Source organism: Cyclopterus lumpus, chromosome 4 (assembly GCF_009769545.1).
Source record: "Cyclopterus lumpus isolate fCycLum1 chromosome 4, fCycLum1.pri, whole genome shotgun sequence".
Lineage (NCBI taxonomy): Eukaryota > Metazoa > Chordata > Actinopteri > Perciformes > Cyclopteridae > Cyclopterus > Cyclopterus lumpus.
The window spans coordinates 3,908,528-3,932,152 of record NC_046969.1 but is presented as its reverse complement, the minus strand read 5'-3'; the positions used below and the strand labels follow the sequence as shown (position 1 = coordinate 3,932,152).

Below are 23,625 nucleotides of genomic sequence, written 5' to 3'. Positions count from 1 at the left end.
GACACCTCAGTGTTTCTCAAAAATAATGAATGGTGAAGTATTCCTTGACTTTGTATTTCATTGTTAACTTCTAAAGAAAAGAAACAACGTGTTTGTTGATGGTTTTGTATCATTGGAGGTGAAGTGCACAGACATTGTACCTGTGCCGAATGTGAGGAAGAAGATCTCAACCTGCTGGCACTTTGGTAGCAGCTGGATGAGGTCAAACTGGAAGGGAACCATGTGGATGCTGTCCTCAGAGGCCAGGGCTTCTCCTACACACACACACACACACACACACACACACACACAATGTTTAGTATGAAAATTAACACAACTAAAACAGAACAAAAACTGAAATGCTGCATTTGAAGAATTTTGAAATATGATATTAATCTATCTATCTCAATTCAATGATACTTTACTGTCGTAAAAACAATGTAGCCAACACAACATCAAAATACAAATCATAACATGGAATAGTTATATAACCATTTACTTTCATACTTTAGGTATGTTTTGCTCATGTTACACAGGAACTAGGCATCGTGTTTCACAGTGTGGTACAATAACTTTTACTGAAGTAGAACACATGAATACTTCCTGCACCACAGCTGGACACCGTTTTAGAATGTCCAGTGTCAAGTAGCAAATGTACCAAATGTTTCATTACCTCTCACATCCTTGAGTCCAGCTGGCAGGGAGCAGACCTGGTCTTTGTTCTGACACAGTTGGCTCAAATGCTCGAAGGTCATCATGGTGGACATACAGGCCAGGTCTCTTGGGAAGATCTATAACCAAACAGCAGGTTGCTATCAAACACAATCCAATAGGTCTTAATATAACTGTATGGACCAGCGGGCCCCTCCATGCCCACTCCTCGTCTCTACTTCACAGTGAACGAATGTATGGACGGACTACGCACTGCTTGGGGGATCTCCTGGTACTTGAGGCCCTGGAAGTGGCGATGCTGGTCCATGCAGTTCATCACGATGCCGCTCTGCGGCTCCACCCAGCACTCTGTCACAAGGTTGAGCTCCGTGTCCATGTCTACGGCCTCCACCTCGGTGTCGTTGTCGTCATCAGTGGAGAAGCTGGAGGCCAATGAGAGACAACGGACAGAGACCTGACGAATGTACTTGGTGCCAGTATTCATGAAAGAGGACCAGGGCAAACCTGATTCAGCCCTAACTATAAGCACTATCAAACAGGAAAGTCTTAAGTCTACTCTTAAATGAGGTGACTGTGTCTGCCTCCCGGACTAAAAGTGGACGCTGGTTCCATAAAAGAGGAGCTTGATAACTGAAGGCTCTTGCTCCCATCCTAATTTTTAAGCCTCTAGGAACCACGAGTAGCCCCGCATTTAGTGAGAACATTTTGAAATGTGAGTCTTGGTTTTACAGGGAGCCAGTGCAGAGCAGCTAATACAGGAGTAATGTGATTGTAGTTTTGTAGTTTTTGTGAGTACACGAGCTGCAGCATTCTGGATCAACTGGAGGGACTTAAGAGACTTATTAGAGCAGCCTGATAATAAGGAGTTGCAGTAATCTAGTCTGGAAGTAACAAACGCGTGAACCAGCTTTTCTGCATCTTTTTGAGACAAGATGGACAAGAGAAAAGAGAGCTCAATAAGATGACTTTGAATTAAACTTAAGGACTGATGTTAACATGTTATTTTAGGCAGTATTGATGTTTGGGAATGTGCTGCGCAGTTTTGGAAGTTGAATAAGAAGAAGTATTCTTCCTCTATCGATGTTGTTACCTTCTGAAGCAAAGATTCAGTTTTACCGGCAGAAGAGAACAAGTTGAACTTGACTTCTGGTTTATTTGAATAAACTCTATGATTTTTTAAATGTTACGTAGATTAAAAAATGCACTTAAAGAATTTGCTTAACGTGGGAGTTAAAGGACAAGTTTCGGTTAAAGATAACGCCGAGATTCTTTACAGTGGTGTTGGATGCCAGGGCATCTCTGAGGTGTTCAGGGCCCAGTAAAATAACTTTTGTCTGAGTTTAACATCAGGAAGTTGCAGGTCATCCATGTTTTTATGTCTTTAAGACATTCTTGAATTTTAACGAGCTGGTTGGTCTCTTCTGGTTTGATCGATAGATATAATTGAGTATCGTCTGCATAGCAATGAAAGTTTACGCAGTGTTTCCTGATAATATTGCCCAAAGGAAGCATATATAAGGTAAATAAAATTGGTCCAAGCACAGAACCTTGTGGAACTCCATGATTAACGTTGGTGGTCATTGAGGCTTCATCGTTTACAAATACAAATTGAGATCGATCTGATAAATAGGATTCAAACCCACTTAGTGCGGTACCTGAAATGCCAATTGACTGATCCAATCTCTGTAATAGGATGTAATGATCAATGGTGTCGAACGCAGCACTAAGGTCTAATAATACCAGTACGGAGATGAGTCCTTTATCAGCACTAAGGTCTAATAATACCAGTACGGAGATGAGTCCTTTATCTGATGCAATTAGGAGGTCATTTGTAATTTTCACCAGTGCTGTCTCTGTGCTGTGGTGTTTTCTAAATCCTGACTGAAACTCCTCAAATAAACTATTCTGATGTAGAAAGTTACACAACTGATTTGCGACTACTTTCTCAAGGATCTTAGAGAGGAAGGGAAGGTTAGAGATTGGTCTGTAGTTAGCCAACACCTCTGGATTAAGAGTGGGCTTTTTCAGGAGAGGTTTAATTACAGCTACTTTGAAGGACTGTGGTACATGGCCTGTTAGCAAAGACACAATAACAATATCCAGCAGAGAGGGAAAACGTCTTTAAGCAGCCTCGTTGGGATGGGGTCCTAGAGACAGGTAGACGGTTTAGAAGTAGAAACCGTTGAAGACAATTGGTCTAGGTTGATGGGAGAAAAGCTATCCAAATATACACATGGGTATACAGCTGTTTCCAAGGCCAATCCACTTGAGGACAGATCGGCACTGGATGAGGGCAAGAGATCATCAATCTTGCGTCTAATAGTTAGAATCTTTTCATTGAAGAAGTTCATGAAGTCATGACCAGAACCAGAATGTATCAAAACCAAGATACGACTTTGAGAGATTGAGACCCAGTCAACACCAAGACCAGTGCAAGACCCACACTGCATGACACACTTAAGATAAAATGTAAAACATGCAAATATAGACTCTCCTCAAATTGACCTCCAAAATCTACATTTCCATAAAACCCCTTGAGATTCCTCTTCATTCACCAGATTTCACGGAGAGTCTCATTTCACAACTGCTGTCGGCTACGGGTGAGATGTAACAGATGCACTTCAGGGCTTTTCAAACACTGACGCAAATTAACAATACTGGAAGAATGGATTGCATATAAATAAAATTGTATTTAATTGGCCGCTGCAGAAGCCCTTAGAGTCCCATACTACTTCATTAAAATAAGGAGTTGTGTGAAGTTGGTCACCGCCAGTCTCACCTGTCCTTAGTCGATGTAGAGTGAGGTGGAAACAGTATGTACTGAACAATACAAGAGTGGCTCTCTCTGTCTGTGTCCCCTGACACACCCTGAAAATAGAAAAGCAATTAGGGACCAGCAGTGATGCCAAACGTAAATGTACATCAACATGACAGCACTGACGCCGAAGGTGCATTTAGTGCCATCTCACCTTCATCGGCAGCTCGATCACCATGTTTACGATGCCCTCTCCGCTGGCGGCAAAGTGAAATCCTTCTGAAATGCGGATCCTTCACAGACACAAAGAGACCCATTCAGGCGACTGGCTCCACAAGGCTGCTTATCTCTCATGTAACCAGCCCAGCTGCTATGCAATTAGAAGCCAAATAGCACTAAAACGGCTATAACTCATTGTGATTAGCTGCAGTGATGAAATCAGAAACCACAGGTCCCTTTTGCCACAAAACAAAATGTTTTGCTCATCTTCCTGAACAAAAACTACAAAAAATAAACACAAATGAAGTGAACTCACTCGGAGAGCATGGACAGGATGTGAGCGACCGCCTGCATGGACACGGCCGATCCTTGGCTGCTCTGCACGGCCCACACCCAGCGCTGGTGCAGGAAGTAGCGGGACAGAGAGGCCATGGTGGAGGAGGCCATCCGGTTGGCCGCCATGCTGAGGGGGACAGAGCTGTTGGAGGGCTGAGGGAAGTTCTCCATGTTGAAAATGAAAGGGGTCCTGAAATTCAGCGGCAGCTTCTCGTACCTGCAAAGCATCCGCGGTTCGCTTCATGAAAATGTGCCCACTTTGAAATGTAGGCATCCTGACGCTGCAAGCGAATGCCCTGCTGTCATATGCACTGACCTTATGAGCAGCTTCTCCAGAGGCTTGTTTAACACCACCACGCAGGGCCTGTCTGACAGCGCCGGTTTCGGAGCGGGGATGGAGGGAGACTTGGATGGCGACGGGTGACCCACGACCTTCCTCTTGGTCTTGGGGGTCGCCTCTTTGTTCTGAACACGTTGAGGGAAGCGAAGTTTGAGGATCTGATCTCGCAGCTCGTCTACAATCTGATGGAGGGCACAAATGTCAGGCCGGGTTAGCGCAGACAACATACAGCGTTACATTTCCCACAGTCGGGACAGAGCGCCACCAGTTTCACAACAGTAATAATTCTAATAGTAATAATTATATTATTATTCTGTGTATTCTTAGAAACAGTAGGTAAAATAATCGTATCTCCTCCATCCAATGGTCCTCATCTGCTGAAGACTGTGAAAAGGCTGGAAAATCTCCCTTGAGTTGATTGTTCTGTCAAATGTGCTGTTGTTGCTCCAGTTATCAAGACTGCTGTGCTATGTTCTGCACCTCCGTGACACCATCATTTTCACAAAGGCAGAGTCATTGGTGCGAGTACCTTATTTCTGACATGAGCTGGTGTACCAATGGGGAAGCCCAGACGCAGAACCATACAGGGGGTCTTGGAGATGAGGCGGACCAGATAGAAGGAGGTGGGAGGCTGGTCTGACGAACTGTGGAGACACAAATCATTTAAACATAATCATTTCACGGATTTGATTCATATGATGTTTTTAAACCCTAGAGAGATAAGCATTTGAAAAATATAACAATATTGTTAAGCAGAAATATCTATTTTTTTCTGATCCATTTAAATCATTGTGTTGCCCCTTCGGATGGATTTTGAGATCCTCTGGGGGGGATCCCAACCTCTTTGCTTGGAATCACTGGCTTAAAAGAATAGTTCACCCAGAAAATGATGTGGAGGTGTAGAAGCAAATGTTATCTTAAAGAATTCAAAGTAACACGGGGTAAGTAATTGATATACATGTTGGTGGTGAAGTATACCTGTACAGTTCCAGTTTCGAAGGATTTACTTTGAGAAAACTGAAGATGCTAAATACTGGCAGAAATATCAGCTCTGATCCCAAAACATCATGTTTGTGTCAGTATCCAGCACATAAACAACGACCTTTGACCCCATACTGCTGTCTCACCTGTATATGAGTTTGACGTAGGAGTATCCCTCCACCAGCACGAAGCTGCTCCAGTCCCTCAGCAGCGATGTGAGGGCAGAGTGGGAGATACGACACTGAATGGTGCTGTAACGTCCATTGTTTCCAGCTGTATGCAGATGTTTGGGGACCGGCCTGGAGTGACAGGATGGGGAATTTCATGAGGGGACTGACAGAGCCAAACAAATATGGCAGATATTAAGCCTGAAGAGTTTTAGCTAACATGTCATGTTCAAGGAGGATGGCGATGCGATGCATGTGCAGCCATCTCTGCCAGAAGTTGGCATCCATGGAGAGGATGGGTTTCCAATAGGAAGCAAACTGGGACTGAGAGGAGTCTTTGGATCCACTGTGCTGCAGGGACAGAACCTGGACAGAGAGGAGACCTTTCAGCCGAAGGAGGCACGCAGACATAAGAAAGGCTGAGAGGATGCATTGATTACCCTGACTTAGAATCTCAGCCCAACAGACCATTTCTGTGGTCGACTATGAACTATTTGTTTCACTGCAGCCTCAAGCTACAGTGTGTGGAATCCTATGCTTTGGTGGTAGTACCAAACGTTGGACACAGCTATTGACATTGCTATATTCAACACCAATGCACATTTGTTCCCCAAGATTAGAGCGTAAATGCAATAGATGCAATAGACTCCTTTCCCATTATTCCTTCCTGTCTTTTGTGTCACATCCGATAACCGGGTTAGTAAACAGTGACAATGTTAAAGTGAACACTTCTTTACTTATTCCGTTTTCAAACTGTCCAACCAGAGTTGGTGATTGTTGGAACAGTTGACCGACTAACAAAGATGATTGTGATGAGTTTTATTTTGTCTGAAAAAAGTGTTTACAATGATCCGTTTGTGTCAAACGAGTCTGGAAGCTTTGAGTAGTGCAGCTGTGTCTGTCCACAGCTAATCTCACATTCCACTCCAGCAAACTGCATAATATTATGGGTGGCCAGTTATGGCTGCATGCATAGAATCCTTTCGCGTTTGATTATTTTGGACGGTGCGTTTGGCTAACGGCCAACAGCTAACTTTATTTGTCCTGGAATAAATAAATAATAAATAAACCTTTCCAATTTCAGGCAAGTTAGTGGGTGCTATCAGATTGTTTTGCCCAGTGGGAAAGTGGTTATAGTGGCTTGAACAATCTCACAAAAGCAACCTATAGATTTAGTTAAATCTGCACTGGGGAGGAGTCATATTTCAGTGGTTCTCAACCTTTTTTCAGTGATGCCCTGTGAAATATTTTATTTCAGCAAAGTATCCCCTAACCAGCACAAAGATGTAATACACAGCACTGTGTCATCAGTGTCTGATTTAATATAGAATATATACAATTCAGTTTATGAACTTACACTTATATTTCATTGAATATTTAAGAAATATTCAAGATTTTTGTTTTAAATATTTTGTTTACAAATCTCACGTTCCCCCCGGAGTGCCTTCAAGTACCCCCATTTGAGAACCACTGCACTATGAGACCTAGACTGTCGAGGTGGTCTCAACATGCTGGTTAAGAATGACCAGTGAAGGCCTGCACAGTACCGGAGTGGTGGAGCCGGGGGGGATGTAGAACAGAGGAACTCCGTTTTTGGTGCTCTCGGGAATCATGTAGTTCTCAGGGATTGAATTAAATGATTGGAGGTGCACCAACATCTGATCCGTCTGGTTGATGCTGGAAGAACACACAGGAACACATTATATATAGTATTATGTCTCACATGAAGGTGGTTTTATTCACACGTTCCTCCTTCAGACTGGTGTACCTCTGCAGTGTGTTCCAGAAGCGCCGGATGACAGAAGTGCGGTACGGGCTGGTGATGGGTTTCCTCTGGGTGCAGCTGATGTCATGCAGGATGTCGTAGCTGCCCTCCATCGTCACCTCCACCCTGGTGGTTCTCTTGGCGGGGTCCAGCGGCCAGTAGGCGGCTGCCAGGTACTCGATGTGCATGTTGTGTTTCCATAACAGCACCAGCTTCACCTCCAGCTGGCTCCCACCTAGAGAAACAAGGACAAGGGTCAAACGGTGCTCCACCTCGATGAGCTACTTGCTCTTTTCAGGAGACTTTTGTGAAGAGAGAAGTTTGACCTTTGGTGAGGCTGATCTCTCTGATGGTGTAGCCCTCTCTCAGTCGCACAGACACCACGCTGATTAAATGAGCGTGGACTTCCTTCTCTGTGTGCTTCTTCCTCCTCATGACCAGGGCCGGGTTCCCGCTGGCGGACACCAGGTGCTCATTGAACAGTTTGTGCTGGGAAACTACAAAACAGTGAAGAAGATGGTAGATGGGTCATCAATAACAATACACCTATGTTGGATTACATTTCATCTGGAAAATAATGTCTGCGGAGGCCACAAGAACAATTCCATAGGGGAGAAAAAAGAAACAAAAATCAAAGTAAAAAAAACTCCATGGGTGAGATAACGGTTCTACATTCTTCTTTCAATTAAATTCATCGAGACATATAGTAAAATTAAAGAAAACACACTAGAATTAGCCTCACAGTTTTATGTCTGTCCCAAATGTCGCCACTTCATCATATTAGACATTTCTGTGAAAATGTCAAAATTAGCATATTCATTGTTAACTTACTTACCATAAATGACTATTGTAATGAATGTGAACCTATTAATAAGGTTAGGGGTACTGGTACAATAAATGCTGTCTGTGTTAGTCTTTCAAAGTGTGTTTTCAGTTCATGAAATTCATTAATTGTAACATTCTGGTAACAACAATGATGGAGACCAAACCAAAAGACGAAGATAGTCAAAGGATGGAGACGGACGAATAGCTCTTATGTTGCGCCCTTCTACCCCTGGAGCTGGGGAGTAGCACCGACACACGGACTAAGACTTCAGCGTATGCAGAGCTGTCTCACCACAGAAGTACTCGGAGTTCATGGACTCAGGGGTGTTGAGGAAGGAGTAGGTTAAGAAGGCCTTGTGGTAAGTGTTCATCCCCTGGCTGTTCAGATCCACGTCAGGACAGGTGGGCAGGTATGAGCCAAAGGTGGCTAACGAGATGAACTTCATCAGCTCCACGTTGGGGATGTAGCCAAAGCTGCAGTCGTAGGAGTACGCACCGCCAACCTGGAGAGGGACACAATTAAAGGAGAGCAGTCCGAGTTCTTCAGTACAAAGTGTCCTCCATCCTGGATCAAAGCTGTGGTCTCATTCTAGTCACAGAATCCCTCTTGTGAGTTGAGTCGGGGTTATTGACTACGTCGACATGCAAACCAATGACAACACTGCCTTGTCCACATTTGTGAGAATCCATTTGAAAGAAGAAGTGAGACAAGTGACCCACGTGGAGATGTCATGGTCAGTACCTGTACAAAGGAGCAGGCAATGGTTCCACTCCTGAGCTGGTTCAGCAGGGTTTCACACACGGCCACATCAGGAACACTCGTCACTCCATCTGTGATTATTATGATACCTGGAACACACACAGTTTAAATACTATTTCTCATCGTTTTGTGAGAAGTGGTGAAGTCACATGGGGTACTTCAAAAGGGTAAAAGATGACAGCAGTATTCATCACACCAAGACTACAAAGAGCAGAGAGAGGGATATGACGCGCCCCCCCCCCCCCCCCCCCCCCCCCCCCCCCCATTTAGTTGTTTACATTTTCTATATAGCGCCAGATCACAACATAAGAAGTAATGTAAGGTTCCCTTTCCCATAGAACAGGTCTATGCCTTGTTCTTTTATTAAACTAAAGGGCCTTATGTTAGTTAGATAGATAGATAGATCAAATACAGTACAGCAAATGGTCTAAATATGAGAGTAAAATATGAGTAGTTTGGTGTCATATAATAAATAAATTATATATATATATATATATACACACACACACATATACATACACACCTCTCCCCCTCACCCTGTATGATAGACATATTTGGTTGTGTTATTTCACTTTTAGCATTGTTTTCCTAAATTATTAATACAACTCTGTGTTGTTAAGTACGTTGAGCTCTCAAGGCCACCAAAACCAGACCGTAATCCTGAGTCTGTGGGAATTACAAACAGGAGTCCGACAAGGTACATCCTTGTTCAATTCAAGCTACTGTTACTTCAAAGACTCCGAAGCCCGTCAGAGCAACACTCACAAAGCTCTTGCTTTGAGTTAGTGTATCTTCATACCTCTCTTTGTTTACTTTAGATTCATGTATATTTAAGTATACAGTATGAAGGTGAGTGTGTGTTGGTATATATGCGAATGTCTCTGTGTAAATATGTATTTTATAATAATTGTATTGTTGTTAATTAAGCCCCAAGCTATTTTCTAGGTTTCTGCTCGAAATAACATACCCAAACTAAAAAGAGTGTAGATCTGCAACCACAAAGGCTATTTGAATAATGTTGGTGTTCAGATGTGTACATATTAGTATATATGTTACTGGTTAAGAGTAAATAAAGATGAAAGACAGCAAAAGTTGAATTTCCAGGTTTGCCTAGAAAAATATTTTCAGGATGATTATCTCTTGGAAGGATGCAGAACAAAAGGTGTAAAACCACAGAGATCATAGAACACTATGGGACCAGTCTCTCTGCAAAGTTTGACTTTGAAAAAGTAAAGCAGAACAAAGTTAGAGATGTTTTAGTACAGATTAATTAGGCAAAATGGGCATTTGGGCAATTTGAATTTTCTCATGTACCAAACCATATATTTCACTTTTATATTACTTATGGTGTTCAATACATCCAAATATAGCAGTCTTTGTTGATTAGAAGAAGAAAAATGATTTTTTTTTTTTTTTTAAAGCCAAAGATAAGCAACATTTGTGACTGTAAAGCACTAAAGCGATTCATGTTGCTGTGTTCTTTGGCTCATATCTTAGTGATGCTTTGGTGCAGAAGGATTTTGAAAAGACATTTAGAATCTGTGTGGAGTTCTCTTGCTTTTTGCTATCTGGGTTTTTCTGATAGCACCGAGCTACGGGTTGCTAGTTCCGGAAATGTGGGCTGACTCCTGACAAAATGATGATTATGATGTTCATAATTCTTTCAGTTGGTGTTTGAGTTGTGTGGAAATGGCTTACTGATTCTTGTAGCCCAAGTTATCTTGTTTAATTTGATTATAACATCAATATATTTGCTCATGTTTATTGTAATGTTTTACACAGTCTAACTATGATGTGTAAATCTGCGCCCAATTGGGCACCATGGGGCTTAAAAGGTCTTTGTTTACTTTAGATTAATGTATATTTAAGTATACAGTATGAAGGTGAGTGTGTGTTGGTATATATGAGAGTGTCTCTGTGTAAATGTATTTTATAATAATTGTATTGTTGTTAATGATGCAGGAGCTGCCAGGTGGTTTTGAGAGGGTCTTGGAGTCCTTCAAAAAGCTCCAAACCCTGAAGACCATCCCTTGATTGAGAAACTAAATAATAATAATAATAATAATAATACATTTATTTATATAGCACCTTTAAAAACAGAGTTTACAAAGTGCTCTACATAGAAGCAAGTTAAAACATAACATCAATACAAGTAAACATTTCAGAAAATACATGAGGCAAAGGAGACAATGCCATATAGGCAATGAACACAATAATGGAATAGAAAATTACAAATACAAAATAAAGCAGAACAGACAAATTAAAATAGGTGAAACAAAGAACTGCATAAAAGGACGACATCACTTGAAAGCAGTTCTATAAAAATGGGTTTTAAGAAGTGATTTAAAAGAAGTTACTGATTCTGCTAGTCTTATCCCCTCAGGTAGGTCATTCCAAAGTCGAGGGGCTCTGATGGCAAAAGCACGGTCACCCTTTGATTTAAGACTTGACTTTGGAACGGCCAGAAGGGCCTTGAAGGGCCTTGAGGGGCCCCACCGGAGGATCTAAGGCTGCGAGCTGGCTCATATGGGGCTAACATTTGATGCTAAATGATCAGCTGTGGGTACTAAAGGACAAACCTACCTGCGCTGGAGTTCGGGGGCAGCAGCTGAAGGGCCAGGATGCCCTGGCGCACCATGCTGACCAGACCCATATCAGCTGACACCATGGAAATACCTTGCTTCCTGTGGGGCTGGTCATCCAGGATGTTGCTATGGAGACTGGAGCTCTGGACTGGCTCCACAGACTAAACAGGCACAGAAAAATAAATACAATGATATATCATCATCAACACTTGAGACTAACATACACAAGATATGATGTTAAGTATAACGATTCACACGGCGCATAGAGGAGGGTGCAGGCTCTAAATAGTAACCGCACCCTCTCACTTCACCCTAATCTTGGACTTACATTGAAAGTGTGCCTACGTTCATTTTTAATGAAATGCCATTGAATCCCTTGCAGAGGACTTGACCCTTCTCAAGGTTACCAATAAGACAAAAAGAAACGCAAAAGGCATAAACCACATAAAACACAACAATAAGCGTTGTCAGGTTGAGAATATAGAAACCAAGTCTTGTATACTGGCATCTTTGAGCTGGATGAAAAGTTATGCGGCAAAACATGTACAACATACACGTGACATGTATAACACACATATACGTATAACAACGTTTTTTGGTGACTAAAAATTGAGACCATATTTTCCGTTTCTGCAACCATAATCTGCCAAATGGCGACCAGGCCCTCGTGAATAGTTGAACAACGATGTAGTTTGCATATTTCCTCACTAGCTTGATTGTTGACACACCCACGGTAATGAGCGACAAGTGGCAAAGACAATTGGGTAACTGTTTACATATCACAGCTTTTTAATGAAGATAATGCCGGTTTCATAACAAAGTTGTTTTCTTGAGCGTTGATGCGTTAACACATCAGGATATTAGACAGGCAGCATAAGTCACCAGCCAGCAAATCAAAGTTTATTGAAGTATGGGTTTGCCTCTGGGGTTATTGGGAGGGCACCTCCCATCACAGTGTGTTGGTATGAATATGAATATGACCAACAACACCTGCAGAAGGATCAAACTTAAAGACTAAAAGATCCAGTAAATTTATCTTTGAGACACGTTGCTTCTACATAAGGTACCTCGTTATTTGTATACTCTCTATGAACAACAAAGCATGAAAGGATAACATAAAAGGCATTATTCTGTATTTTTCTGAATGTCAATAAATCTCCAAACGGAAACCAACAATGTGCCATCTCTTAATACTCTGACTTCTCTACTCTGTCTGTGCTCTCTGCTCCAATCCCATTGGTTCCTATTGAAGACGCACATCTTTAAAAACAGCCTTTTTAAAAGGCTAAATGAGGTCCTAAAACACCTGGTCTCTAGTGAGTATTTGTGGTTGTAGGTTTGAGTCACATTCACAATATTAATATGGATAAGAGGAAAGGATTCATATGAAAGTATCTGCATTGCCTTTGATGGAAATGATTATTTTAAAATACAAATCAAATGCTGCTCGTGAGCACTCGCCTGTTCGTGCTGCTGATGTAAGACTTCTGCGATGTTGCTCTCCACCGCTCTGAGCTGCTGGTAGATGTGATGCAGGAACTCCACCAGGTCCGTCCTATCAAGCTGACAGCCCTGAACCAGAACCTGCAGGGGGAACCAAGGCTGTCAATAGGACTGCAAAATCCGGGTCAGGAGTCTCTTTTCTAACAGCACGGCGGCCGCTTAATGTTGCCTTCATATCCCTTACTGAATCCATTTAGGTTCAGTTTGGATGAAACTCAACTTACAACAACCTGCGACTTTAAAATATTTGATTTAATACCCACAACCTGGAGCTGCAACACACTGATCAAATAGAATTCATCAATTACATTTAAAAAAAACTTAATTCATCCCAAATAAAATGTTTGTAAAAAGGATTTGAGATATACATAGTACGATTAATGTAATCAGGACAACCTACCATATAAGAAACAATCAGAGTCTATGGCTGCTAAAATGAAAAATGAGTACTTTGATGAAGGAGATATTTCAGGCGATACCTTGAATACACTTGAGTTCACTTCCCATTGAATTAACGAAGCAGTTGAGTACAGTGGCCCTCTAAGAAGTGGATTTAACCAAGTGTAATACTCTAAAGAGTATTAACATCCCTTGGGAAAGCGTGATGTCATCACCCTGCTGCAGGGTCACATCCCTTCTGTGTGTGAAATGGAACTAGGTACATTTAATCAAGTACAATACTCTAGTATGGTTTTAACAGACTTACTTGCTTACTTTACTTGAGTGTGTCCATTTCCTGCTACTTTATACTTCTTTCTTCTCCACTACATTTATTTGAAACTACTTCTCAGAAAACTACATTATCTGATGCATTAGTGTACTAATCTACCAGAGCTGTACAAAGTACGTCAAACTGACTCCACGTTAATGAAGTACAACATTAAAGGGATAGTATGACGTGAGGTTTTGTATGAGGTACTGGGTCCAGTAGTTAATACACCGATTATGAATAAATACTCCTTTGAAAAGTGCTATTCTGCACAATGAGTACTCTTTTGCTGCATGATGCTGATAGTACTTCTGTACTTTTACTTAAGTAACAGTTTGAATATAGGACTTTAACTGGTAATGGATTATTTCTGGTCTGGTATTTCTTAATCATTCGAGTAGGGCTGCAGCTAACGATTATTTTAATAATCGATTAATCTGTCGATTATTTGTTTGATTAATCGATGAATCGGATAAAAAAACAAAAAACAAAAAAAGCATTAATTTCCAACCCTTTATTCAACAGAACTGTGCCATAAAATGCACAGGTAACAGGTACCGTAAATTCAGGACTATAGGCCGCACCTGCTAATTTTTAAAAGAAAAAATAAATTGCACATAAATAAGACGCACTTGTCTATAAACCGCAGGAAAAGGGGGCGTGGCTTGTCTCGGTAAAAACAGTCATTTCCGCCGTTCACCACGGAATAAATAACCACTAGTTCTGCTTTATACTTGTTGTGGACATCCCATAAACGTCGGAACATCTAACGCCCTGGTGTTTGGGTTCATAACATCACACGTAGGCTCACACAGTTCGGGAAATTTCACCGACTCCGTCTCGATAACTTCCGCTTCCAGCGCTGCCGGAGCAGCAGCATGCAGGCGGGCAGGAAGGGGGGGGGGGGGGGGGGGGGGGCGTGGCTTGTCTACGTAGAAACAGCCGTTCACCACAGGGGAAATAAGTTAGTTCTCGCACAACATTACGGGTCTCTTGAAGTATGGTCTTTGCTCTACCGGCTTTTTTTTTTGCTCCGCTCCGCGCTCAACTCAACTTTCTTTATTTTTTTAATACTCAAACATCTCCGCGTCTTATTGGGTGGCGTAATAATCGCGCGACACAACGAATCGATAATGCAATTTGTTGCCAACTATTTTAATAATGGATTTTAATCGATTTTAATCGATTTCATCGATTCGTTGTTGCAGCCCTACATTCGAGTACCTCTACAATTACTGGTTACACTTTCAAGAGAGCACACCTCTGACCACACCCTACAGTGATACTGGCTGAAGTCAGAGGTGAAACACATATGGAACCTTCATCCAGAGCATTCGTTCCAAGGCTGGTGAACATCTGGGTCCCAACATGTGTACATGAAAACACCATTGAACCAAAGCAGGAGGACATGCCAGCTACTTGTAATGACCTGATGGGAAGTGAGGCCAATGATTGACGAATACGCCAAGATGGTGACGAAGATCTTGGGCTTGAACGGTTGATCGGTTCCTGGGACTTTGAACGGCTGAGCCAGACCGGCCAGACACCTGGACAGGGCGTGGAACACCTCGTCGAAGATCATCTCTCCTGTGCTGTCGTCCTGCAGGAAGCACAACAAAACACACAACTCATTCTTCTGAAGCATCTTGAGTTACTAAAGCTGCCGCTTGAAGTATTGTGGCTTGCAGGCTTTGTATGATAGCTCCCAAACATATCGGACATTTCCATGCTGATTAACATAAAACAGGAGGCTGCAGCAGCACAAGGTGGGACGTGCAGACAAAGACATTATAAATGTGCATCTTCGGATAAAAATAAAACATGCAGTAGAAATAGCTCTGTAATAAAACAGATGAAAGTGGTGTATCAGTGAGAAGTGAGAGCCAGCATCACTCAGTCCCATGAGGGTCAATAATTAAAGCTTCTTCCTCCTATTCATAGCATTCCAACTGCTCACTGCTCTCTCTCAGTCTCCTTCTTTGTAATGAGCTTAATGGGAATGGAAAAGTCTTCATCATTCTGTGGTTTAACAGTGAAGCATGTGGAACTACAGTTATATGTGAAGGGGTCAAACATAAGGCACGTTCAGTAGATCCGGGTAACATCCTGTCGGCAGTGGGACAGGGCTGGAAGGGTCTTGTGTTTGCAGCAAGAGACGGAGAACCAAGTTGGTTTACAAAACCACTAAAATCAAATCAGTGGACGATTGTGCCAAAACTGAAGAGATGTCCCCCGAGGTGTCCGTCTGTACAGACCACCATGAAACACGATGGCACAGAGGTATAAACATACGACTTCTGTCCTCAACGCCATGTGGTCCCGTATAGACAATGCTTGGGACTTTTATGGGGGGGTTACCCACCATCCAGAGTAACTCTGAAGTGCAGTGACAGCATCTCTTTGACTTAAAGGCTCCTACTGTATTCAGCTGGTCATAACATGACTCATCGTCATCAACGGTCTCACTGTAGAGTCAAACAAGTTGAAAATCTGTCCCGAGGATGGAACTTGACATTATGCACTTGACCCATCCAAGGTACGACAGCCCTTAGTTACTGTTGCTAGGAGAACCAGAAGCAGGGCAGGTTTTCTCAGGGGACTCTGGAAACACTACCACCTTTGTCCAGAGGGGCCCGCCAAAATCCAATGAAAGTTGTAGTAACTGAGACTGTATACAATGTGATATATCTGCAGAGACGCAGACATAAAGGGACGCAGAAAAGGGGCGGGACGTAGGAAGGGTCAATTTCAGGGGAACACCGAGGCATTACATCTCATCCTGTTGGGATCAGGGACGTCTGAAAGGATGAGCTGCAAGTTTAAGACCTAAGTCTTAAATTATCTTTACCATAATATACTAACTAGAACTGTACAATCATAAGTCGAGCACAGGATGGCAGTTACTGATCAGCATCTGATGCTTCTTAAGATTTCACCTTTTATCCACAAGTGTTACCATGTGCCATGGCCAATACAATCCAGATGTAGATATAACAGCAGGTGTTCGATACTTTTGTAAGTAGCACAAAAAAGATACAATACAAAGAGATATACAGAGCTTACAGAGAAAAACAAAACAAAAATGGATTGATATATTTGTGGTTGGGAGAAGAACACTTTCCCCATCTCATTTGTGTCAACCTCGTTCATTCAGGGAACAAGTTAGCTGGTTTAAGTCTTACCACGATCCCTGTGGAGGGGCTGAGGTCCAGCTCGATGATGAAGCGGTACCTCCGGGCCAGGAAGGTGGCTCGGGTGGACGGCACCAACATGTAGGGGTACATGGTGGGGGAGAAGTCCGTCTGCCATCCTTTGGGTAAGATGCTCAGCAAGTCCAATTCGTTCTCCGAGTTGAGCTGTAAATAAAAGTGTGAGTCAAACAAGACACCAGCGACTTCTCGCCGCATGGCGTTTATATGGTTCAGGAAACTCTCAAAAGGTCATGGCTTTTTATATGCCGACCCTTACTGGCATGTGTCACCGTGCTCCACTGACAGATACTGTTTTTCATTGACAGCTACCATATACAACTAGTACCTTTTGCCAGTTATCTGCCATAGGAATATAACTATAGCAGCACTGTATCTGTAATGCACTACAAACAGGGTGAAGTACCCAGAAGACTGAGTTTGTATAAGCTGCCGAACTGAAACACTGAGGATGCAGGCAATGAGATGTGAGGTGTCATCAGGAAGGATGTGAAAACCGTGGGATCGTGCCGTTATGTTGCATTTGCCGCGAGTATTCTGGCCAAATGTCCATTTTCAGCATATGAATGCAAAATCTGTTTACAGAGATTATTTAAGTAGTCGCATCATGTCATGACCTTCGTCCTGGATTCATTAGGATTAATGAAGATTCTCAGCGCCTGGTAAAGTTCCTTCCAGACTGAAACACAGCTTCAGTAATGTGTTCTCAGCCAAGCCATTGGGATATTTCATTGTGAGGTATTGCCCTATAACAGCTGGGGTAATGAGTCTGTGTTTGTGCTTGAAGTAGCCGTTGTAAGGTCACTTTTACTGGTTCCCCAACGTCACAACAGGAACACAACGTCTTCCAAATGAAGCAAACCGTTCCATCTGAGCAGAAGAACACTCAGCCCTCAACCACTTATAATATAAACCCAGTGGCATCACAATAAGAAACATAACAAAATAATATAAAACAATAAACGTCCTCACACCTTCAGTTTGCATGTATTTTCATTTTAAATTCCTGTCTCTCAGTCATGTGATGAGACACAAATGGGAAAAGTGAAGTTATATATGAGGTGAAACAAAGAGATCATAGTCATGTGTGAGACTGTCCGAACCCACCCTACAAGATCCAGGTCACGAGTCGGAGAAGCAAGAAGTTGTTTATGAGGTATCACAAGAATGGGATGGACATGAAGTCCTAGTGACTTTGACCTTTGAACTCGGCGAATCAGGCTTATTGCTCCAAGAAATTACATTAATTTATGCATTTGCTTCTGCTGTTTAGAGACTCATACTGTTGTGTTTCTTTTTGGAAAAGATATCTGCGTCTTGAGGAGGGGTGGGCGTCTAATGTGGGTCAACTTGATGTCTCCTGTCTCCTGTGCTTGTGGTTATTCTGCTCCCTCATCAGCTGTGCCATATAAAAGCAGCAGTCTACTAATGGTTGCACTCACCACTTCCAACAAAGGTGGCAAACCATTCTCCTGTGTCAAACTCTGTGCTATGGGGCCTCCTTGAGGACGGGAAGAAGATGTACGGGGCAGCAGGGTCAACTCACCAGTTCAGGCTTTGATGCCGGCCAGATGACTTGGTTAAGTTTGCCAAGGAACCACGCCAGACGCACGTTCCGAGATATCCGGTACTCCTCCTTCATCAGCAGGTAGATCCGGTCAGCCTCCTCCACCTTCCCATGAGAGAATACAGTGCATGTCCACGTGTTTTTAACACCAAATGCAATATTAAAAAGTATGGCAGTCCATCACTTTTCCTCCCCCTCAAAGTTCATTAGCGGTGATATTCGGATTTAAGACCTTTTAATGGATGTTGGTCAAAGGTCAGCTTGTGTCAATAGTCTCCCTGTTAGAGACGTTGACCTCATAAGTTCCATATAGACACTCGCATGCCGATGGAGCTAATTTGCAAAACTTTAAATATAATGTAATAATCCTAATGCACGTTAACCGGAGCACAGAGCAACAGTAAAGCCCCTTATTGGTGGTCTCAGCCCCTCGCTAACGGGCCAGACACACGGGACGTCTCAACTTGAATGACCGAGACAACTTCGGCTGCTTTCGCTAGCTGCCGAGCTAACGCGCCGCTAACACAGTCCCTACTCGGGGTAGCAGAGCTTCGTCTGCTGGAGACCACTCAGGTTTTTATGAGTCACTTCTCACGGGACTTTTTGGTTCACGCTGCTAGGACGAACACTCAAATGGAGAACGTGCGCGTGTTGTCCTCAACCAAAGCAGCCCCTTTCACAGAATGAAGGTAATGTTACCTCGTTGTCCTGTCTCTCTGCCATGCCGTGGATAGCATAGGGAAAGCGGGGACGTGAGCGAGCCGCAGCGGACCGATATTCACTTCGGGGTCGGGGAAAACAAATCGTAAACAATACTTGTTTATTATATCTGTCTTGTCAGGTGTTCGCATGGCGCTTCGCGGAGAAGTGTTTGCTCGGATAGGGTGACAAGGCAGACATTTTCCGGTCCAATTTTTCAAAATAAAACGCGATACATGGATATTTCTAATTATATAGACGGTCAGAGTGTCTTCAGGTAATGCACTCCTACATTGTATCTATATAGCATGTACCTGGTAAGAAATGTATTTAGATATTTGATTACGAACAATCACCAATATAATCGTTTAACGTTACATGTTTGACCTCCTCTCATATATGTTGTTGTATTAGGTTAATAAGACAAGAGTTTAGTTTTTACAGAGAGCCTTTTTTTCATGTCACCAATAGAATGTCTCAGTATGGTGAAAAACGGGGACACTTGAGTAGAAACACTACTAATGTTACCGGGAATACCTGTGCTTTTTCTGCTCAGAAAAGCGCCTAATGATAACAAAAAAGATATGCTTTTGTTTTGAAATGACGTTCCGAACTTCCGTGGACCTTGTTTTTAAGCAGCATGTGATCCGGAAGAGTCGCCGCCTCTCTTGTTTTTCTCCGGGAGGAACGCAGCTGAACGGCTGACTCGACAACTAGCCAGCTAGCTGTGGCAAGTTAGGAGTGAAGAACTGTCGGCCTCAGAGTAGTAAAGCCACCGGTAGAGTTGACACAACTTATACCTATACAAACATGTCTTTGACAAACAAGTTGAATGTTGGTTACTTCACTTCTTCACAGTTTGCAATTTGACTTTTTTTTTATACCTAGTGCTACTCTTAGTGGCTAGTGGGATTGTTTTTGCCCAGAGCAATAATGCATTTTATTTGTAACGCACTTTTCATTCAACATATAGAGTGAAGGAAAGCCCACTGACACAGAGACAGTGAAGGAAAGCCCACTGACACACACACAGTGAAGAAAAGCCCACTGACACACACACACACACACACACACACACACACACACACACACAGTGAAGGAAAGCCCACTGACACACACACACACACACACACAGTGAAGGAAAGCCCACTGACACACAGACAGTGAAGAAAAGCCCACATGTAGCGTCATATCTTTATTGATTTAATTCTGATCAATAAGGAGGGGAAATCTACTTTAGGCATTGCATGTATTCGGTGTACAACAATTAAATCTAATTATTTATGTGTGTGTTACTACTTATTGTAGCGGGTAATGTTATTTATAATCACACTTTTAAACAAAGTAAAGTAAATTATCAACTCAAGAAAATCAACCAATTGCTTATACAAATAGTATATTAGCAAATACCTGGCCATTAAGTACATTGATGTGCAATGAAAAGAGCCTCAAATATCAGTCATTCTTTGACAGAGCTTTAATTAATGTCCAGGATAGGGCTCCAACTAAAAGGTGTGTTCATGTCATTATGTCTGTCTCCGTCTCTGTCTTGAAGTTTTCAATGCAGGCAGCTCGAAGTGCTCCCTGACGTGTGAAACACGGGACAAGCGGGTCCGACAAGCGCACACCGATGACGTCATGCTAAATGCGACGAAGAGCTGTCTTCTCCACGCTGTTAGGCAGGAGCTAGGGGCTGCGTGTTTTTTAAACTCTCCTTTCTTTGCTCCGTTTATCTTAAAACATGGAGAACAAGGGCGGGACTTCCACCGGCAAGAAGCCCAAACCCACGAAGATGGACGACAGCACCGACCCCGTCAAAAACTTCGAGAAATGGAAGAAAAAATACAACAAGACAAAAGCCGAAGTGAAGCGAGAGCGCGCGCAGCAGAAGAAGCCCGAGTGGCAGGTCGAGAGGGAGTACATCGATAAGCTCGTGAGCAGGTACGGTGACATCAACGCGAAGGAGGCGATCCGGTTTTCAGACTTCCCCATCTCAAAGAAGACCTTGCAGGGTTTGCAGGGGGGTCAGTACCGGCAGCCCACGGAGATTCAGAGGCAGACGATCGGCTTCGCGTTGCTCGGGAAAGACGTCCTCGGCGCGGCCAAGACCGGCTCCGGGAAGACTTTAGCCTTCCTCATACCTGTGCTGGAGTGTCTGTACCGCCACCAGTGGAGCTCCATGGACGGCCTCGGCGCTCTCATCATATCCCCCACCAGAGAGCTCGCCTACCAGACCTTCGAAGTGCTCCGCAAGGTGGGCAAGAACCACGAGTTCTCCGCGGGGCTCATCATCGGCGGCAAGGACCTCGCGGTCGAGTCGGAGAGGATCCACCGCACCAACATCGTCGTCTGCACGCCGGGCCGGCTGCTCCAGCACATGGACGAGACGGCGACCTTCCACGCCTCTGACCTCCACATGCTGGTCCTGGACGAGGCTGACCGCATCCTGGACATGGGTTTCGCAGACACGATCAACGCCATCGTGGAGAACCTGCCCAAGTCCCGGCAGACGCTGCTGTTCTCCGCCACGCAGACCAAGTCGGTCAAAGACCTAGCCCGGCTCAGCCTCAAAGACCCAGAGTACGTGTGGGTCCACGAGAAGGCCAAGTTCAGCACGCCGGCCACCCTGGAGCAGAGCTACGTTGTGTGCGATCTCCACCAGAAGGTCAACATGCTTTACTCATTCATCAAGAGCCACCTGCGGAAGAAGGTAATCGTCTTCTTCGCCTGCTGCAAGGAGGTCCAGTACCTGTACCGGGTCCTCTGCCGCCTCAGACCCGGCATGCCGATCCTGGCGCTGCACGGCAAGCAGCAGCAGATGAAGCGGGTGGAAGTCTACAACGACTTCCTCAGGAAGCAGAACGCCGTGCTCTTCGCCACTGACATCGCCGCCAGGGGCCTGGACTTCCCCACGGTCAACTGGGTGCTGCAGTTTGACTGCCCGGAGGACGGGGACACCTACATCCATCGGGTGGGCCGGACCGCCCGGTACAAGGAGGGCGGGGAGGCACTGCTGCTGCTGCTCCCCTCGGAAGAGAAGGGCATGGTGGGCCAGCTGCAAGAGAAGAAGGTGCCCATCAATAAGATCCAGGTAAGACACACACGTATGATGCATGGCTGACTATATAGCTATTCAGCCTTCATGGAACTGCCAGTGGTCAAACTCCTTAGAATGTCTGTAATTGTTGTCAAATCCATCTGTATTCTCATTTTGTTCTCTGCTTTGGTTCCAGGTGAACCCGGACAAGCTGCAGAATATCCAGCAGAAGCTGGAGGCCTTCCTCGCCCAGGAGAAGGAGCAGAAGGAAAGGGCTCAGAGGTGCTTCGTCTCCTACCTGCGCTCCATCTACCTGATGAAGAACAAGGAGGTGTTTGACGTCTTCAAGCTCCAGCTCCAGGAATACGCCATCTCCCTGGGCCTCGCCGTGGCCCCGAGGGTGCGCTTCCTGAGCAAAGCTCAGACACAGAGAGCTGGGAAAGAGAGGCAGAGAGAGGAGGAGCAGTCTGAAGGGGAGGACGAGCTGAGGAGCTTCAAGGCCCAGCTGAAAGGAGGTGTCCCTCAGGAGGAAAGTCAGAACTCAGATTCAGGCGACGATGAGGAGAGCGGTAACGAAGGAGAGGCACTCCATCTGGGTGCAGACGACGACGAAAGTGACAACGATCTAAGAGACCTGGACCTGCTGACCGTCAAGAGAAAAGACGTCTTCAACCTGGCGGGGGACACAGAGATTTCAGAGGAGGAAGAGGAGGTTTTCAAAAAGAAAACGGAAAAAGAGACAAAGTTCAAAGAAGCCAAAAAGACCCTCAAGAGAAACTTCCAAGTGAACACCAAAGTGGCGTTCAGCGAGGAAGGGGAGGCCGTGCAGCTGTGGCCTCCGGTCCAGCGGGCAGTGACCGAGGAAGAAGGGGAGGATGAGGAGACTTCGGGTATCGATGTGCAGAAGGCCAGGGAGAGGCTGAAACGGGAGGACCAGGCATTCGACAAGCAGGAGTACAGCCGCAAGGTGAAAGCCAAACACAGGGAGCAGAGGCTGAAGGGGAAGGCGGCCAGGAGGGAGGCCAGCAGGCAAGGCCGCACATCTGACGACGAGGAGGACGAGGTGATGGCGTACCTGTCCAACAACAGCGAAGACGAGTTTGACCCCAGCACCCTGCCGGACCCCGACAAACTGCCCGCCGGAGAGGAGGATGAGGTGACGGCAGCCAAACGGCAGCACAGTGACGACGAGGAGGAGGAGGAGGAGGAGGAGGAGGAGGAGGAGGAGGAGGAGCTCGCAGCAGGGAAGAGGAAGAAAGTGAGCCGACGGAACGATGAGCACAAAGCCCTGGACACCGGTCTCTCTCTTGCTCAGGACGAGCAGTTAGTCCTGCATCTGCTCAAAGGGAATTAAAAACAGTAAGGACAACAAAGCCCAAGGAGAGTTTGAAGAGTGACATAGAGGTATTTAGGACTCTTGAAGAGACATTATGAAAAGTGTTATCGCGAAGCATCCCAGGCTGACTTTTAGTCCATAGTAGGGACCAATATCCTACAATGCAACCAGTACCATCTGT

At 44.3% G+C, this 23,625-nt stretch overlaps 2 protein-coding genes across 9 annotated transcripts in view; one reads left to right on the top strand and one right to left on the bottom strand.

The window, feature by feature from the left end:
• The window catches only part of szt2 (SZT2 subunit of KICSTOR complex), a 90,126-nt gene extending 70,871 nt beyond the window's left edge, over window positions 1-19,255 (bottom strand). For all 8 annotated transcript variants that reach the window (XM_034530851.1, XM_034530857.1, XM_034530859.1 and 5 more), the window contains exons 1-21: window positions 19,072-19,255; window positions 18,352-18,477; window positions 16,779-16,952; window positions 15,026-15,196; window positions 12,846-12,968; window positions 11,383-11,545; window positions 8,782-8,888; window positions 8,332-8,542; window positions 7,541-7,711; window positions 7,218-7,449; window positions 6,997-7,126; window positions 5,670-5,815; window positions 5,429-5,581; window positions 4,831-4,945; window positions 4,278-4,483; window positions 3,942-4,178; window positions 3,621-3,699; window positions 3,431-3,519; window positions 905-1,073; window positions 653-770; window positions 141-254 (exon numbers count right to left, since the gene is read on the bottom strand). In XM_034530851.1, coding sequence (XP_034386742.1) covers window positions 141-254; window positions 653-770; window positions 905-1,073; window positions 3,431-3,519; window positions 3,621-3,699; window positions 3,942-4,178; window positions 4,278-4,483; window positions 4,831-4,945; window positions 5,429-5,581; window positions 5,670-5,815; window positions 6,997-7,126; window positions 7,218-7,449; window positions 7,541-7,711; window positions 8,332-8,542; window positions 8,782-8,888; window positions 11,383-11,545; window positions 12,846-12,968; window positions 15,026-15,196; window positions 16,779-16,952; window positions 18,352-18,477; window positions 19,072-19,095 — 3,058 coding nt within the window. In that variant the 5' untranslated portion in view covers window positions 19,096-19,255. The remainder of the gene's footprint in view (window positions 1-140; window positions 255-652; window positions 771-904; window positions 1,074-3,430; window positions 3,520-3,620; window positions 3,700-3,941; window positions 4,179-4,277; window positions 4,484-4,830; window positions 4,946-5,428; window positions 5,582-5,669; window positions 5,816-6,996; window positions 7,127-7,217; window positions 7,450-7,540; window positions 7,712-8,331; window positions 8,543-8,781; window positions 8,889-11,382; window positions 11,546-12,845; window positions 12,969-15,025; window positions 15,197-16,778; window positions 16,953-18,351; window positions 18,478-19,071) is intronic.
• Window positions 19,256-19,710: 455 nt separating this feature from the next.
• ddx10 (DEAD (Asp-Glu-Ala-Asp) box polypeptide 10) lies at window positions 19,711-23,312 on the top strand (the record flags this gene model as incomplete). The annotated part of the gene is made up of 3 exons (XM_034530311.1): window positions 19,711-19,849; window positions 20,627-22,162; window positions 22,305-23,312. Coding segments are annotated over exons 2-3 (2,358 nt in total), but the record flags the coding sequence as incomplete, so codon positions are not given.
• Between the last annotated feature and the right edge of the window lie 313 nt (window positions 23,313-23,625).